General features: G+C 34.8%; 1 protein-coding gene across 1 annotated transcript in view; it reads left to right on the plus strand.

Moving 5' to 3' along the window:
- Window positions 1-20,149, plus strand: part of LOC111061874 (carcinine transporter) — a 28,112-nt gene that overhangs the window by 7,003 nt on the left and 960 nt on the right. The window contains exons 2-8 of the mRNA XM_039422819.1: window positions 1,080-1,281; window positions 1,886-1,989; window positions 2,412-2,566; window positions 2,949-3,148; window positions 4,289-4,406; window positions 17,149-17,330; window positions 18,160-18,338. Of these exons, the coding sequence (XP_039278753.1) occupies window positions 1,080-1,281; window positions 1,886-1,989; window positions 2,412-2,566; window positions 2,949-3,148; window positions 4,289-4,406; window positions 17,149-17,330; window positions 18,160-18,338 (1,140 nt within the window). The remainder of the gene's footprint in view (window positions 1-1,079; window positions 1,282-1,885; window positions 1,990-2,411; window positions 2,567-2,948; window positions 3,149-4,288; window positions 4,407-17,148; window positions 17,331-18,159; window positions 18,339-20,149) is intronic.

Genomic DNA, 20,149 nt, shown 5'->3' on the forward strand with positions numbered 1-20,149 from the left:
TAGTCTCGGGGAACCTACGCGTCTTAGGAAGCCGCACAAATCATCCACCCTCTTCAGTTTGCCAAGTATCAAATTCTGCTTATTCCAGACATGACCTGATTCAAATTTATTGTTTCTTATGTGTTGCTGCTGCTTCAATCCATATCCAGTTTCAATAACCTTCAGGTTTTATCTGCATAGATCAAACAAACATGAATAGTGTAGTTGAACCTAAACCTATTATAGGCTAATTGATCCTTTGCATTTTCGAAGCGCTTATTTTGTATTATGCACTCTCTAGTAGCACATCAAGATTTTATAATACAGTGTGTGAAGATATAATTAGTATTGCAATTTGAATTTCAAGAATTCTCTTCACCTCCTTTTTGGACAACTTAACAGCATACAATATTAGTTGGAGATTGAAGATGGTGTAGCCGATGCGTTATTTATTCTTCTGATAGTTTCTTACTATATATTACACTCGCACGCTTGAGTGTGAATACGAGATTTGTGATGTGAGTTGTTGAAATACATTTTTCAATTAATATAGATACACACAGCATGATTAGGCTATCAGTCAAGGTAGGTAGATAGAGGCTATTAGTAGCTTCGTATCTCAGATGGTCATTTTTCTAAACTTTGTTTTGCATTCGTAAGCTTTGTCTAAGCTTTATTTGGCTAATCATGCCAGTAATATTGAGGCCAATATGACATCTTCTTCTTCCAAAGAAGGATTAGGTTTCTGGCTTTTCTTACCTACAATCAGCTCCATGGTATATTAATTTTGATCCTAGAATAATAATAATGTAGTATCACTACTAGCCTACTTCTTACTTTCTGCATAAGCGACTGGCTGATAAATAATTTGAAACTTCAAGTGTGAATCTCTCTAGCATTCTTTCATATTCTTGCAACATGCTCCTTTTATTGATTGTCATACTTTTTTCTCATTCAAGCTCTATAATATATAGCTGCTTAAATTCATGTAGCTTATATTATATTGAGTTTGGCTCTAATGTGGTCCCTTCGGTCGCTGCCCGTAGCCCTCAAACTAGGCCTGTATAATTTCATTCAAAGTTGGTATAATTCGAACAAACAATAAATTTAGTCTGCTTGTTCTGTTGTCAGGAAGACTCGAGTGGAAATGAAACATACAGCAGCTGTGAAGCCTATGCAGTGAACTGGTCGCAAGTGGCATCAGTTGAGGATCTAGTGCCAGACAGCAGTTGGCCCAAACAGCCATGCTTATTTGGATGGGAATACAGTAAAGACGAATATCAATCCTCTATTGTAATCGATGTGAGTATTACTGTTGTCTGAATCACGTTGTAGTAATCGACCTTCTGTTGAATTGCCAACTTCAATAATGAATCTTGATAATTGGTTTGATATTCGAAACGTGTTGACATTTTCTTTCAGTACTGTATTCATATACTACCTGAAGATTTTACGACCTTATGTTTCACAAAGTACACACTCGAGTTTTCAAGTCTCAAGTTGAATTTGAAGGACGCAAGTTTGACAAGTTGTGGTTTACAAAATTAGTTCATTAATTATGGGTTTTCAGCATTCATTAATTCTGCTAAGATAAAATAAATTTTTTATTGTATAAACTCTTTTCTCTGTGCCATTTGGTAGGGTTATTTTTCTTTTCTCAATAAGAAAGAAATTATCATTCAATTCAACAGAGAAATGGCATTTAATGAAATATTCTATTCTCTCAAAAATATTTTTTTACTCATCCAGAAGTCAGAACTAAAACTGGCATGTCTTTTATTAATCATCCATACTTCAGAATAGCTAGTACAATGTTATTTTGTGCTAGTTAGATGTTATTTTAAGCTAGATAAATACATTTTTTCTTCTTTGTACAACCTCTAATTTTTTATCTTTGTGATTCCAGTTTGATTTGGTTTGTGAAAAAAAGATCTACCCAACCATAGGATTAGCGGCTTTAAACACAGGAGGGCTTATAGGTGTCTATATGTTTGGCATCATCAATGACAAGTAGGTAATAAACATTCGTCTCTCATATAAAGTTTAATCAAAATATATCCACAAATAAATAAAATAAAATAAAAATAATTATAAATATTAAGATTATAATGCTAATATTAAGAAAATAATGTTTTTACCTTAATGAAATGCAATTCGATTTCATAACTATCTTATTAGAGTAATAAAATTTAATAAAATTGATAAGCTTCTCTGAAATTCCATCTCTTACCTCTGTCGCTTCATGGTTGATGGTTGGAAGATGTAAGTTGATGTTTTTATCTACTTTTTTTAATTGAATTTTGAACTTTTTATAAAGTTTCTAATACTTAGTATTCGCTTGTTTTTCAACTTGGCTCTCAAATAACTATACGGTTTTGTATAAATGTTCTTGAGCTATTACTGTATTCATAATATAACCTTGTTCATTTCAGATTTGGTAGGAGACATTCATTTTTCCTGTGCCTGTCAGTGCTTATATTTGGAAATGTGTCATCGGCGTTGATGACAAATTTCTGGAGTTGGGCCGCTTGTCGGTTCATTGCAGGACTCACCATTCCCGCTATCTATCAGATTCCATTCATCATTTGTAAGTCCATTTCAAATATATTGACACTAATTTTTGTTTACTGTTTGCTCTTATACTGAAATAATAATGTCAGTAATAAAGGTTTGTCTTCACTCACTTCAAATGTCGCTCATTTGGGTAGGTTTCTGCTCAAACAAGCGACCTTGAAATATTAGAGGATATTTTTAATCTAGCGAAGCTTATATCTCTGTATTACTCTCCCTCCTTTGCATTTTCAAAAATCTTGGTGTAGTTTTCTCTTCCGCAAAATTTAATTCTACAAGGATTTTTTCACCTTTATGAACCGTAAATTTTCGTTGTACTACTTATTAATGAATTGTATCGATAAGATTAGTGTTGAATGTATGTTATTGTGAATGTGTACGGTATTGTTTTGTTGCAGCGTTGGAACTGGTTGGGCCAAACTATCGGTCGTTCGTGACAGTCATGACCTGCATGTTCTACACATTCGGGCTCATATTTCTGGCGGCCATAACCTATATGGAGAGGGATTGGACCCAATTATCAATTGTTACATCTTTACCATTTGTCGTGTACTACATTTACTGGTGGTCAGTTAGTATTTCTTTCTGCTTTAACAAAGTATAATCTAAATTACTCAATGCACTTCACCTATTTATTTTGGTTTCTTTAATATCTTGTTTGGTTGTTTGTACTTTGCTATGCTCTACATATTTAATTATTTCATTTTTGAAACTAAATTTATTAATTTTATTGATCTAATCATAAGTTAAATTTTTACTGCTCTCAAAAGCCAGAGGCCCAGGCATTTAATTCATTTCTATGTTATTCTCAAAGTGTCTACTTTTGTCTTCATCCTACTTGATCTGTTGATATTAATTATAATAAATTGTGTTGTTAGCTTACACTTTTACAATAGTACTCACGATTTTGTTGCTTTTCGGACGCGTTTCGAGGCACTGAGCCACATCCTCAGCTAGATACTGAGGTTTTTGTTTTTGAAGTTTGGCATTTTAGGTTATGTGTAATTAAGTGGGAGGTGTGGGTGGTGGATGGAAGGCGATTGAAAAAAGCTTGAAAGGGATAAAAATAAATACAGTTTGAAACTTACCTCCCAAGTTTTTTCAATCCCCTTCCATCCCCCACCCACACCTCCCACTTTATTCCACATAACCTAAAATACCACTTACAAAACCTCAGTATCTAGCTACTTCTTGTACGCTGAGGATGTGGTTCAGTGCCACGAAACGCGTCCGAAAAGCAACAAAATTGTGAGTACTGTTGTAAAAGTGTAAGCTAACAATACAATTTATTATTATTTCCTTAAACTATTCATTATTACATTATTAGGGCTTTATTACACTACAGTTGAGCTAGTATTGAGTCTCCACCGATAGTAGCCCTTGAATTTTAATACGGCTTAAATTTTATGTTCAGGTGAGGTGAAACCTTCCCGCAAGGGATTCCCAACCAAAAAAAGCCATACGAATTTACTTATAGTTCCTTACGATAATGAATGAATACAGTTTATCATCATTCTGTATGCTAAGGATCATTTTGAATTGTGTAAAACTGAATAGTTTCAAATATCATTTTAAAAATATTTGAAACTTTGAATTCATTGAGTTGGTAACTGAATGATGGACTATATCTATTATAAGAGACATTAATTTGTTGAATATTGGGTGATATCAATTTAAGAATATTTAAAACTTTGAATTCATCAAGTTGGTAACTGAATGATGCACTACACCTATTGAGATACCGAGCTATTTGACGTGTTGGGTGGTGATGGATCGCTGGGGAAGGAGGTGGCCCCTCTCTATATGCATGATACTCAGTGGCATATCATGCGTCATTACAGTGCTACTTCCACCAGGTAGGCTTAAATCTCCCAACATGAGCGCTTTTCAAGTTGTAACCTAATTATTTCATGAATGGTGAACGAATAATAATACATTTTATTTCTACAATATAAATTTCATCGACATTATTTTTGAAATGAACTAGCCATTTCATAAACTATAGTTTTTTTCAATATTAATAATACATAATTAATTAATATTTATACATATTATTAATCCATAATGCTATATGCACAGGCCGTGTATAGAATATAGAATTTGTACAATGCATTCTTCAATTTGGCATTATAGTTTGGGGAGGTTCCACAAATGCTTCAGTAAAGAGTTTGGAAATAACCCAGAAGGCCATTATCAAGGCAGCTCTTGGTGTTCAGATTCTTTACCAACCAGCTGAGACAACTTTTTATCAAGAACCTGCTTTTGTTTGGTTTTAAAAGAAATTTAAATATGTTGCAAAACCTGTAAACCATGTTTATCCAACTCGATATAGAATTAATGTTGGCCTAACCGTCCCCCCTATCTCTAGATCTGCATCAGCATCCAACCCCCTCCATCTTATCCATATTATTTACCAGAATATCCCAACAGATTTGCGTACAGTTCTACAAAGCACAAATACCTACAAAAGAATGCTCACCTCATGGCTAATTGACACTGGTAGACAATCTTCTGAAAATATCTCAAGGTCAACCTACACCACTAATATTTAAAAAAATACACTTGATAGTATTTCTTCCCTTTTAATATATCTTAAATGTATCTTTCCAATATTATTTTCATTTTTGTATTCTCAGTTCTATATTATATCTTCTCTTCCATTAATTTCTTTATTATCCCTATTTTCTTCTTTCTCTCTCTGTATGGTACTCTCTGTTGGTAGAGAGTTAGTGGGAAGGATACTTCGAATATTCTTTCCGAAGAATGGACATTGATATGTCCAAAGCTCCACCAATTTATGTAGATGCATAACAATATTATCTATTTTATCTATAGTTATTACAAATTGCTTTTTTTCATATCATATACAGCTCAATAATTATTTTCTTAATTTATATTTTGTAAATTCATCTATAATTTTGCTGTATTGTAAGCTATTGTATATAAGTGTATAAGCCAGTATATATATTGTAATCTACATAAATAAAGTACTCAATCAATCAATGTATGTATACATGTGTATATGTATACATACATATGTTGTGAGCATATGCGTGTATGCTTATTTTTCTTCTTAAAAATAATAATAAATGATTACACCGTGCAGAACTTGATCAAAATTCAATGCAACTCGGTCCCCGCGCACAGGCACAGGCACGGCCCATGCGGGGACCTTCCTCCTATTTAGCAGCTATTAGTTATTAACAGCAATAATATTTATTAATTTAACAGTCATAGTTTGTAGTCGTGGTCATGTATTTTTTTAGAAATATTGTGTAAACATTACTAGCAGGGCACCCGTGCTTCGCTACGGGAATTAAAAGATAAAATTATTTTTGTGAAAAATTTATAATCTAAATCCTACCAAAACTGTTATAATTGTTTTTGAGATTTAACCACAACTTGGCATGAAGATTATTGAGTCAAATCATTCGAATAATTAATTTATGTGTTGGAAGTGCTCCATAGAATAGTAGTCTATTTGCAGCGTATCTTGTAGAAGATTGGGTGGGGCTTAAGAGTGCGACTTTATTCGTTGACAATTAATATTTCCCATTGACAGTTATCAAATTAGCAGTGATCATGTTATTTTTGTTTTTGCTTGATGCAATTGAAGATTAAATTCCAAATTAAGTTGATTCGGAATTTGATGACTCTGGAATCCATGGATCTCTTGCTTATTCTGGAATTTAATGACCCTGGTATCCATGGATCTCTTGCTTATTCTGGAATTTTTGGCTTAGCCTGTCGCTTATTTTTCGGTTCACTTATCCAAAAGTGTAAAAGCAGCCAATCCACTGATTCTTTCTCCCATGGAAGTCCATTCATACATAAGAGTCCATTCATAATAGTATAACATTTATTGTAACCGATTTCTGATGTCCTAAACTTTACTATCATAAATATTAAAGCGGGATCATTTTAATGTGAATTTGCAAAAATCTGAATAGAGTTTATTCAATCACTTTGATTATTGACTACCATTTAATATTTCTTTCTTTGATCTTAGCTTGAAACCAAAAGTTTAGGGATGTAAACTAACATGCAACTCAATTTAATCTCTCTCTAAATTGACATCTTAAGTATTTACTTGTGATCCATCAATATCGATAAGTTTGTCTTGTGTCATGTAATGACATCTTGAAAGGAAATAGGAGCAGCTGATGGAATATTATGTTTTTTTTCTATTTTGTTTTTGGCTAATTTAAAACATGAAAATATCAGGCCCAGTAGCACAAAAGACTGTTCAATTTCAATCAGGTTTACATTTCATGAGAATTACTCAGAGAAGGGTTTTTTTTTTAATAAAAGGCTCCTCTGATTGATTCTCGTGGTATTTAGTCCGGATTATGAAATAACAGACAGTGCAACTGGCTCTCTCAAGGCCATAGCTGCGTACAAACTTAGAGCAACAAAGGAACCAATACCGTACAACAGAAGCTGAATAAATTAGTCGCATTTATATCACCTCACAATGAACATTACATTCAACTACTATATGTTTGGAGAAATCGATTTTAAATTTCTTTCGCTATCATCCGGTCACTTCCTGAAGCTATTCTTCCAGATGTTCCATGAATACTGCAATGTTTTAAAATAAGGTCGCCAAATTTGGTATAACTCAACTACAGTTTTATAATATTTTCATTTGCTCACACTCTCTTACGTTTTCAACAGACTATGGGCAACTTTTTTCTGATCAGCTGCTACTTTCGGGACCAATAATCCTTTTCAAGAAACTTTAGCGAATTTTCCCAGAGTTGAGACCTGTTCCAAAATAATGTTTTTTTGTCGCAAACCCACTATATATCCCTGATTTGATCAAAATCGTTAGAGCCGTTTTCGAGATCCGTCCAACATACATACATACATATCCACAAACACACACACATATTCAACCAGAATACCAGAAATATTATTGCTTTCTTAGTATAATAATAATTGTCCTCAATGATTATGATTTCATTCAATGAGAGTTTATTTTACATAATAATAACAGCTGGTATCAAACGCAAAAATGTCAAACATGATTGAAATTGAAACAGTAGCGATCATCAACATTAGGTATTATCTTCATCTGATCTAAAGTAACCAAATTATAGTAAAAATCATATCAATGTGTCAGCATTGTTTGAATGGGGAGCACTGATGCTATTGATGAGGAATACTGACAGTCAACGAACTGTTATGCATATTCTCCAATATTTTTTATCGAAAGCTACCTTCTATTTTCTTTGGTAAAACAATCAATGTTTGGGATAATTGATTCATGGGAAAAACGCCTTACTTCTATGGAATATATTTTTACATTAGGAAAAGCAACAACAGTTTTTTGGCCATTTAAATAAAAAAACATTTCTTTTGCCCAAGTTAAATTTTGGCCGAATTTCCTCATTCTTTGCAAACATATTCCACAACGGACACTTCTGAAGTTTTAAAAATACCCTTATCATACTGAATTATTAAAATTTCATCGAAATTGTTTAAGCAGTTTTCGCGATCTGTCGGGTATACAAACAAAATTAGTCTTGATAGAATTGGATCAATTGATAGAAGCAACTCCTGTCATAAAAATTTGTTTTATGAGAAATACAAATTATCTATACTCCTAGGAATAGCTCTGATTGAAGCAGCAGTGGTCAATCAATTTGTTCTCTATAAATGCATTTTAATTAGTTCTTCATCTTGGTGCCAACCTAATGAAGTCATCTCAACTTAATGCCAACATGACAAATTATTAATTTAGTTGCCAGTTAACAACTGCTTCGAAGAGGTACTCGATCTAGATTATAGTTCTATAGTAACATATGATATGGACATTTTAATTATAATTAAGAGATTGGGAGAAGAAGAATAAACATGCTAAAAGACGAGCTTTAAACCCTTAAAAACCACCCTTAGAGTTGAGATATCGTCCAAGTTTTGTTGCAATCCATCCAGTAGTTTTCCAGAAATCGTGATCAGTGAGTGAGTGAGATAAGAATTTTATAAGTATAGATACTATCAACATAGGCTACTAGCAGGACTTCCTAAATACCGGACCTGCGCTTGTGTGAAAAAATTTAGGTAAAATGGCGCCGATAGAAGATGGGATCTCAAATCTCAACTCAGCTGACACGTTTATGTTTATGATGATATGTTTTCATCAATTTTTTAGTATTTAGTTGTAGTTCAGTGAAGTTTGTTTACAAATTTCAGGGGCTTTATAATATTTACAATCATAATATTTATATTATAATTGATCAATTATCATTTTATAATTATTTAATATGCAATAGATTCAAATAAGATTTTTTTAGTACGGTATTCAAAGTGTTTAGTAAGTTTTTAATAAATTCAAATTGTGAATAGTAAAATTTTAAGAATTCAAAATGTATAGTGAGTGTTGAGTGTTCGAAGTGTATTCAGTGTTCAAAGTGTTTTAATCAACAACAATGTTATAATATTCAACCGTAGCCTAGATTAATTTTTGTTTATCATCCGTAACTCAACATTAAGCTTTATATCAACATGCTACAATGAGAAGGCCTATGTACAGTTTTAATTGAACATGCCTGGAAATTGTTGTGTCCCTGGGTGTAAATCAAACTATATTATAGAAAAAAACCCTTAGTGACAATATTCACTTTTCCCAAAGATAAGAGCTGAGGAAAATATGGACAAGGTATAGAAAGATTCTATAGTCACTAAAAAATCGAGATGGCAGTGAACAGTGATTGCGAGTTTTCATGTGGTGTGTGTACAAAAGTTGTTAAAAATAATGATAATGCTCTGGAATGTGATGGGTTTTGCAATAAATGGTATCATATTAAATGTGCTAAAGTATCTGTGTTCGAATATCGAAAAATTCAGGATCTTGTTGACATAACTTCGTGGTACTGTGCTCCGTGTCGTGTTGAGGTTAGGAGTTTGATCTCAGGAAAAGTTGAAAAAACTAATTCTGAAGTTCTAGAGAATTCTCAAGTAGGTGATATTCTTATGAAACTGAATAAAATTAGTGAAAATTATTTGAGTTTGTGTGATAGAGTTCAAAAAGTTGAACAGTCTGTTTCTTTAAAACCTGCACCTAACGTGTCTCAAACTGAGAAGTTGAACCTGCAGTTACGTGATGACTCTGATTTTGTAACTAATTGTGGGTCACTGGAATGCCCAGAGCGTGAGAAACAAACAAGGCTTACTTTCATTGTTTGTAGAGAATGAAAAACTTGACATTTTATGTTTGAATGAACATTTTTTGACTACTTCTGAAATTGATTTCTATATGAAGATATCAGACCTAGTTCTTGCTTCAATTTTTTGTAGATGTGTGACGAGATGTGGGGGATGTGCCCTCTATGTTCGAATTGACCTTGACTTCAATGTTATTGATGTAACCCCTTTTTGTTGCGAACTTGACCTTGAAGTGGTTGCCATTTCAGTGCCTAAATTACGTGTTATTATTGTGTCTTTGTATCACTCACCTAGTGGGAATTTTGTGCATTTTTGTGAACTTTTTGAACGGCTATTGATATTTTTAACCAAGAAATATGATTCTGAAATTCTGATTGCTGGTGATTTCAATGTTGATTTTATCAGTGATGCCCCAAAAACTCGATCTGTTATTGAATTGCTAAAATGTTATGGAATGTATATCACCTGCACTGAACCTACAAGAGGAAGAGCTTGCCTTGACAACGTTGCAGTTAGCCTTCAGTCTGAATTTTGCAGCACAAATGTGATAGAGTTGCATGGGGATGACCACTCTGCTTTGAGTACTGCTTGCATCCTCCCGAAGGCGGCTGAGGCACGTGTCGCGCCCTCTTCTACCTGGCATGCTGATTACATTTTTCGAACGAGACCTGTGCATGAATCAGCCCTTGAAAATTTCAGAGGTATCTTGTCCAGTACACCCTGGAATGATATTTTCCTCTCCTCAGGTGGTACTGAGTTGTTTGCAGCTTTTTTTCAATATTTTCGTGACAGATTCGATTTCTTTTTTCCTGAGATTGTCAGGCCGCACCGCCCCCAGGCACTAAGGAGGAGACCTAGACATCTGGATGGCCACAGGGAGTGGTATACTGATGATCTGGCCAGACTTAAGGGACTCATGCTCGCTCTCAAGAACCGATGTGAGGATGGTGATGCTGACAGCTCTGCTAGATATAGAAACTTTAAACAATTCTACAAGAGGAGGATCGAGCTGGCTAAGAGGTTGGCAACTGAGCGACAGATCGAGGATGCACCTAACCAATGCAAAGCTGCCTGGGATGTGATAAATACAAACAGATCCATGCCACGGAAAAAGATCGACTTTGCAAGCCCGGATGATTTTAATGGCTTCTTTGTGGGTTCGGTTCAGGATATAGTGGATTCCCTGCCTGATACTGCCATTGATCCAATTGATCTGTTGGAAGGAAGAATCCAGCCGGGACAGGAGCATCTCTCCTTCTTTCGCCCCACCACACCAGCTGCCTTGAGGAGGATCATACGCTCTTTCAAACCCTCAAAAAGTCCAGATGTGTTTGGCATGTCTGTGAGCATGCTTCGAGAGGTTGTTGATGCCATTGCAGTTCCTCTCTCTGCATCTGTCAATGAGTGCTTGAGGTCTGGAAATTTTCCTGATTTCTTGAAAACATCAAGAACTGTCCCAGTCTTCAAGAAGGGTGATCGTGAGAACCTTCGTAGCTTCAGGCCAATCTCCATAACTCCTGTCTTTGGCAAGGTGATTGAGGCAGTGATAAAGCCTCAGCTGGAGGCCTTTTTCGAGGAGAATGGCCTGTTCTCCAACATGCAGTTTGGTTTCCGAGTTGGGAGATCAACAGTGGGTGCAGTCGACCATGTGGCTGAGCGGATTGATGCTGCCTTCGAGGATGGTGAGTCTCTTGCTCTTGCTCTTTGTGATCTGAGCCGAGCCTTTGACTGCGTGGACCATGGCATTCTTCTTAGAAAGCTGAGCTTTTATGGTCTTAGAGACTCTGCCCTTTCCATCTTGGGCTCTTACCTTTCTGGAAGGACTCAGCTTGTCTCCCTCAGTGGTGCTGACTCCCGGACACTTCCGGTAACTTTTGGTGTTCCTCAGGGATCGGTGCTGGGGCCTACACTGTTTCTTGTCATGATAAATGACCTCGACGACCACGGTTCCTCTCTGATGTTCGCGGATGATGCATCTCTACTGTCATCGGGTGCTGAGCTTGAGCGGGTTTTGGAGGCATCTGCGGAGCATCTTCAGTCTGCCACTTCATGGTTCCTGGCTAATCGATTCCAGCTGAATGAGGACAAGACCCAAAGGATCATCTGCAGCTTGTCACGTGAGCCGCGTGACCCTCAGAATCCAGTGAAGCTGCTGGGTTTTGTCTTGGACAGCAAACTCAGCTGGAACAGTCATATACAGCAAGTAACCAGTCGACTCTCCCGCATTTGCTTTCTGCTGCTCAAGATGAGGGGCCTGGTGACTGAGAAGTACCTGATAATGATGTATCATGCGCTCTTCCATTGCCACATTACCTATGGCTTGCTTCTGTGGGGTCATTCAGCGGGGGCTGCTGATGTGCTGAGACTGCAAAAGAGGGCTATAAGAATTATAACAGGCAGCGATCATCTTGCCCACTGCAAGCCCATCTTTGCTCGCCTTGGTGTACTGACTGTCTTCAGCCATTACATCCTCCTGTGCTTGGTGTATGTCAAGAAGATACAGCATACTCTAGCTGCCCGTAGTGACATCCACCGCCACAACACCAGGCGCAGTGAGCTGTTGGATATCCCCAGGAGACGCCTCCACCGATCACAGGCCAGTTACAGGATTTCAGCCCTGAAATTCTACAACAAGCTGCCTAATAGTGTGAAGCAATTGGATGAGGCCGCCTTCAGGAGAACCGTCCGGAAGCTACTGTGTGCAAAGGCATACTACAGTGTGAACGAATTTATGAGTGATAATTTGAATTTTTATTGAGAGCATGAGCACTGGATCACTGCCATCTGAACTGTTACAGTTTTTTTTTTTCATGTGTTTGTACGTGTTTTGATTTTTTGACGCCATCGATCCCACAATTGTGGGTAATGGATGAAGCTGAAGGTATTAAGGTATTAAGGTACTAACAATTCGGCTGTGTGTATCAATCATTTTAGAGCATCAGACATTATTAAAGAAGACAAGTTTTTGTGTAAAGATGGTTCTTATGTGACTGTTCCAAGAAAAAAAGTAAAACTATAGTAAAGTAAATTCGTATGGCTTTTGTTGGTGGGGAGTCCCTTGCGGGAAGGTCCCACCGCCTGAATATATCATTTAAGCCGTCAATGGGCCTTACGACTGTCATACTTCAGCCGGGACCGACAGTTTACCGTGCCCATCCGATAACACGGGAGTGATCTGGTTCAAAAACTTTTGGTTGTGCGAGGGTTTGAACCCCGGGATCTCTATGCTGCTACGCAAGCACTCTAACCACTAGACCACGGATCACATCCATAGTAAAACTATGTGATGGTGCATTCCCTACATTTATATTTATAATATATTTCTGAACAATTACTGCAACATGAAGAATAATAATCAGTTGCCCCAGCAAGCAAAGTCACGAAAATTAAGAACATTGAATTCTTAGGCCAGAATAAAATAACGATAATTATAAGCTATGTGCATGTAAATTGCACTTGAATGCTATGTGCATGAGAATAAATAAAGTCCAGTTACCCTATCAAATAATTACTTCTTTAATAAACCTTAATTAAACTAAACCTTATTTAAATTCTTAAAAATGATTTTGAACAGTAATAAGTTAGAGATAGCTGGAACCTAGCTGATGGCAGTAAGTTAGTCCACCAAACATGGCAGCCATCTTGTTTGTATGCTCAGGTCCAGTATTTAGGAGGTACTGCTACTAGATTCAGTCAGTTATAATGCTGTGAATGTTTTAAGTTTTATTGCTGTCCATAACATGTATTGTGTTGTTTTTTTTTTCAAGTAAATAAAGTTTTTTTTTTATTATAAAAAAGTTAATTCATTTTATGAAGTATTGAAGTCAAAAATGTTGAAAGCAAAAATATATAAAAAATATTGGGAACAATGTTGAGATATTAAAATAAAGTAATAATACTATAGTAAGTATGTACTTTTAAATTAAAAATACATCACCGCTTTGGGAAGCAGTTTGACTCAGTGGTCGCGCTGATAAGCTATTGTTTAGATGAGCTAAGAATGATGCGCCTACTACTCCTGTTGGAAGGGTGACCACTTGAGCCAACTCCTCTGAAATGAATCGAAAATCGCTTCACGGTGGTTCGGAGCCTATCTAAAACTCTAGGTCCTCTCACCTCTCATTATCATCCGCCTCATTACATAGGTACAAGACTAGAGCTCATGTGGGCACCACCCTCAGCAAAAAATACATTTAACAAATTATTGAATGACGAATCCAAAATGTGCTTACGAAGTAGGCTACCTTATACTGAGGGATCCCAAAAAATGTATACACTTATATGACAGTAAACGTTAACAGAACAAAACAATTTACAATGTACTCTGTATTATAGTTCAATGTTTTATCAAAAGCTGATGTGGTATGAGTAAGCCGCATGCAAACTGTGAGGCCGTTTCAGACCGCCGTGATGTAGCATGTATCCCAGCGTATTAATACGCAAGCTATCAACGCTCCACACCAACATATATTTTTCGTAATTTTAGTAGGCTATTTGATCACATTTTGAACTGTGATCAAGTCTCATTGTTTTAGTATTTAGCTCTGCCCGAGATACGGAGCGACGGCTAGGTTGGAAACTGTAGCATTGACATTGTGTACTATTTAGCGTCCAACGAATGACATAGTGATTAACATTAGAAGATACGTCTTTGAACAAACGTCGCTCAATCTACTTACGGAGGTTGAAGCGGGCTGACAGTGAGTGCGTTACCAACATTCACTGTCAAAGTGTGCATACATTTTTTGGACCCTCTGTAGTTTTATCAAATTGAAATTTTATTAATAAAATAAATTGAGTGTTTTTCTTTCTTTAATAACCATTTTAATTCAATATCCTTTGAAGTTTTATTCAAGATCTTGGAAGTATAATCTTCAAATAGGCTGCACATTTCTTATTTGAACTGGGAACTTATGTATTTGATTTTGAAAAGTAAAGACACATCTTTATTATATAATATCGGGGTACCGAGCTTTGCTCGTTATTATTATTTATTGATAAACAGAACACAATTCTTTAAAATGATTGGGGAAGGACTAACAGGCACAGCCCAAAACTGTTTCTTCCCCGAATTTTGATTTATACACTATAAATAGTCCAAAAAGTTGGTTATGTTCCATACACTTGAATTCAGGTCCTATTTTCAGTCCAAACATTTGAAAACTGAAAAGTTCTAATTTAGATTGTTTACAAACCAAATTGAATAACAAAATAACACTCACTAATCACTTAAAACTGTAAAATACCATGTCATATCAACAAATAAGATTATTTCGATTAAAATTTCTAGATAATATTTTTCGTGAGATAAGCTGATTGATTACACAGCTGAACATATATATATATATATATATATATATATATATATATATATATATATATATATATATATATAAATTTTTAATTTATTTTTATATTTATATATATATATAATTTTTAATTTAATTTTTAATAATTCTGTCTCTCTCCCTCACAGGCACACGCATCTTCTGTTATCGACAGACGACCAAATTATCATCTGTTTTTCCAAGGATGGATAATTATTATCCTTTTCATGTCCTTCAGCGAGTTTTTCCAGGGATGAGACCTAGTGCAATCAAATTTTCATATCATAAACTTACTATGTTCCAAATTTCGAGAAAATCGTTAGAGCCGTTTTCGATATCCGTTGGACATAAATAACCATAAATAAATATAAAATATATGCAGAAATTGCTCGCTTAATTTAATAGCCAGGATATATATTATCGTGAGAATTGGTTCTGGGTTCAGCTTGTTGTTTCTTGATCAATCATTATTCATGATATTGATGAATAAATAATTAAATATTGTGAATATAGAACGAAATGAATTAAGAATCTTGGACTCACTGGGTCATTTTATAACATTAATTGACTCAGTACACATACCATAAATAAGTTTTATGCAATATTGTCCGACGTATTCCAATAGAAATATTGCTACAAAGGAAAATTATCATTTTTTCACCTCTTTTGTCGTAGGTAGAGGAGTAGTATTACATTATTCGAAAATTCACTTTCACTTTCCTTTCCCTATTACCATAGGTAAGGAAAGTATTGCTTTCCGAAAAAAATTAAGGTACCCCAATTTCTAAATTTCTATACGTTTCAAGGTCCCCTGAGTCCAAAAAAGTGGTTTTTGGGTGGTCTGTATGTGTGTGTGTGTGTGTGTGTGTGTATGTGCGTCTGTGTACACGATATCTCATCTCCAAATTAACGGATTGACTTGAAATTTGGAACTTGAGGTCCTTTCACTAGATCCGACACGAACTTGAGGTCCTTTCACTGGATCCGACACGAACAATTTTGATCAAATGAAATTCAAGATGGCGGCTAAAATGGCAAAAAAGTTGTCAAAAACAGGGTTTTTCGTGATTTTCTCGGAAACGGCTCCAACGATTTTGATCAAATTCATACCTAAAATACTCATCGATAAGCTCTATCAACTGCCACAAGTCCCATATCTGTAAAAATTTTGGGAGCTCCGCCCCATCAATGCAAAGTTCGATTTTAGATTCCCAATTATCATGCTTCAGATACAATTTAAACAAAAAAATCAAGTGGAGTAGATTGAACACGAAAATCTCTACAATTAATGTTCAGTAACATTTTCAACAAAAATTGAAAATAAGCTTTAAATTCGAGAAAATGTGATTATTCAATTGCAAATTATTGTTGATTCTATTAAATCATTCACTATGAAGAGATAGCAGACCTCATGTGTGTCTCCAGCGTTATTGCCCTGTCACCAGCTGGCTCAAATCTTTGAATAGTAGACTTGAGATGCGCGGGAACACTAGCGTCAGGTGATCAATTTTCATAACGGCAAGGAAAGTTGTGTGAGTGCGCCACACCAGATTTTTCCAAATATTCTCTCAAATTTTTCCAATATTAGAAATATTATAATGCTATAAACTAGTAGTTCTGTGAACAGTAGACCTCACGCAGTATTCTCATCCACAAGTACCTGATTGAAACTATAGACCTTATGGAAATACTGGCTTCACCACACATCTGTGTAATCACTTGTCAGCTGATTTATGATGAATAATTATTATATAGTCTGATTTTTACTCTAATATTGGCGTATGAAGGAGGCTCCTTTTTCCTTTTATATTATCCTAGAAATGCAAAATTCCCAAAAACCTTGTATATACGTCGACGCGCAATTAAAAAAGGAACATACCTGTCAAATTTCATGAAAATGTATTACCGCGTTTCGCCGTAAATGCGCAACATATAAACATTGAAACATTAAGAGAAATGCCAAACCGTCGACTTGAATCTTAGACCTCACTTCGCTCGGTCAATTATCCTTTAGATTTAGAAAATACATTCTTATTAATATGGTGCTCCAAATTATATAACTGTTGCATTAGCTAATCATTTTCAAATTTGCAACTTGCAGATGCTGTGACCTTGACGTTGGTGCTTTTCTTATTCTCAAAGTTCACCATTTCTGCTTCATTCTTGATCATCTACCCTTTCGCTGGAGAACTTTATCCTACTCAACTTCGGGGAGTTGGAATTGGAGCATCAGCTTACATAGGTGGCATTGGAATGATCATGATTCCTTTCATCACTTATTTGGTAATAATCACAATCATGATAAAGTAATAATAATTGAGTAATCTAATTATGATATTAATACTACTAATCGTTTTTCGAATACAATTTAGTTTTGTTTCAGCTGTTGTTTTCTTCTCGTTTGAGTTTAGCCTAAGTAGATAATAATACTTCTGAACAAATAATTAATATGTTTATGCTATGATTGAATTGAGGCTTTTTTACTATAATGTGGCTTGTGGCTAAAGTATTCAAAGTGGCCGAATGATTGATTATGTCGTTGAATCCATTTTTTTAAAATCAATCATTAATTTTTTTCAATAGTTTTAGTAGGCCTATTATATTTATATAGGCCTATTGATCTGTTTCAATATTTTAAGATGAATTACGGTATTGTTTTAACCATTAATTTTTCATAATAAAATATAATTGATCAATTCTGTTTGAATCATCTTAAAGATGAATTCTCTATTACAAAATAATGTACATATTTTACATGAAATCTTCATTTACGAATTTTTGTGCCGTTTTACCATCAATATTTCAAAGTATTGAAACTATTAATTTTAATTGATAGAAGTTCTTGATAATAAAATTATTTTCAATTTAGTGTAATAGTATTGGTCAATACTTCATCTTCTTGTTATTCAATTTTTCAACAAGATCTTATATTAAAAAGAATAGTCTATAGTCAATGGGCTGCCGTTCACCATAACTTAGCCAAACTGTAATGTAATGTGATACTGCCAAACCAGGATCCTGGTCATAGGTGAAGCGGAAGGTAATAAAAGGTAATTAATCAATATGAAAAATGTGACCCACGTGTTGAGTGAAATTGATGAATAATTTTCAGGGTACAGACAACCTGATACTTCCATTAGTAATAATGGGTTGCGTGTCGGTGATTGGCGGCGTGACAGGGTTGCGTCTGCCTGAGACCCTGCACCATCGACTGCCGCAGACCTTGGAGGAGGGAGAAGAGTTCGGCAAAGACTGGACCATCACCGATTGTCTTCAGTGCATTCCAAAGAAGTGAGTTCATCAATTAAATTCAAAATGTAAGGATTTCTAAATTATTATGGTCGTCATATCACGGTGTAATATTTTTTCATAGTATTTTTAAATTTCTTACGAATCGGTTTGAAGAAAATTAATTCATGAAGAAAAGAATTTACTTTTTTTAATTTTAATAATTGTCTGGAGATTTTCTTGCTGCTTGTTGAAAATTGAAAAAAATCGTATTCTAAATTACTGGTTCTCTCTGGTGCTGTCTTTAAGAAAACTACAAATCTTTGTGAAAAATAAAATTGAACTGTTTTGGTTTATATGTTCAATTTGTTTGATTATTGATTTATATCTTTGAATTATTATTTCCAAGGTGGTTGAGTTTGATTCTACCAGAAGTTTCTCATTCACATCGATGAATGTGTTCTTCATTGAAGCAGTAGGTTCACACTATTATTAGATTGTGAATTTAAATTGATTGAACGTTTTTATGGAATTTGAGAAGCATGTCGTTAGAGAGAAGTTCCTATAATTGTAATGAATTATAAATATTTTTTACTGTGGAACCAAATTGGCTATCAAAATATTTTCAACTGCTTCTAAAAAATGTATTGCCTTCTACTTTCTTAACAGATTAATAAAAAATAATTATTTATTGTTTATCACTAACCTTGTTAACAGGATCATGACATTTAAGCTGCATGGTTTAATGTTTTTGAATGCTCTTTTATAAAATTGAAAATTTTCAAGTGGTTTAAATGTTTTTAATTGCTCTATTATAAAAGTAATGAATATGGATACCCATGCTTATTATGCAAAATAATCAACTGAATGTCAAAGTGAATACCGTAGGCATGTTTTTGTAAGTCTCCAAGGCTTCTATACTTTATTGAAATTCAATTCAGTTTTTGGATTTGACTCTTCCTAGACCGAGTTGTCGAAGAAGAGCTTAATTCAGTAAAATGTTCGGTATTGGGAAGAATTCCAATATTTAACAGAAAGTTGAACAATTTTATCTAGTTGTTCATGGTTAATCAGCCTAAAATTGTATGATTTGATTCAACCAGAGCATTTTAGATTTGTTCAAACAACTACCAAATTTTTCAACTACTTCAAAAAAATAAATAGGCTACCATTTTGTAAGATATTGTTTGTATGTAGCCTACCTGTCTTAAATTCAACCGCGTTTAAATGTCATCTTACAGATTGGATGACAATGCAATGACGTAATTTAATCGCGTTTAAATTGGAAAGACGTAAGACGGGTAGGAAACCTGGCTATAGGATTTCAAATGTGTGTTGAAATATAAATTTGTATCACGTTTTCTATCAAATTATACTCACTTTTGTTTTCTTCTTTAAACTAATATCACATTTATCGCTCCATTTTTATGTGTGACGGTTGGTTGGATAGCTGGAGCTGGAAATTCCCAGTCTCATGTATGTTCTAGGGGATGAATGACAGATGACTGTTTTGCACAAGAGTTATGATTCATTCAGATAACACCCGCCAAACACAACTTGATACCCAACGTCCACGATTAACCTAAGTACAGAAGTCCCATCACATCTTAGGAACAAAGGTCTACAATAGGTTGCCAGAGGCAATAAAAATTATCCAGTCTCTTTGTTCAGTAAATCACTAATTTGAACTTCTGCGTGAAAACCCCTTCTATTCTTTGGAGGAGATTTTCAGACATTCTTTGTAATTAAGTGTTGTGTTATGAATATTTTACTGATGTTGCTAATGACTGTATGGTCCGATAGCAAAAGAAATCTATCTATCTATTTATAGATTTCACAGCTCATCTGTGAACAGTCTCAAATATCTGCTGTAT

This window comes from Nilaparvata lugens, chromosome 3, assembly GCF_014356525.2.
Source record: "Nilaparvata lugens isolate BPH chromosome 3, ASM1435652v1, whole genome shotgun sequence".
Taxonomy (NCBI): domain Eukaryota; kingdom Metazoa; phylum Arthropoda; class Insecta; order Hemiptera; family Delphacidae; genus Nilaparvata; species Nilaparvata lugens.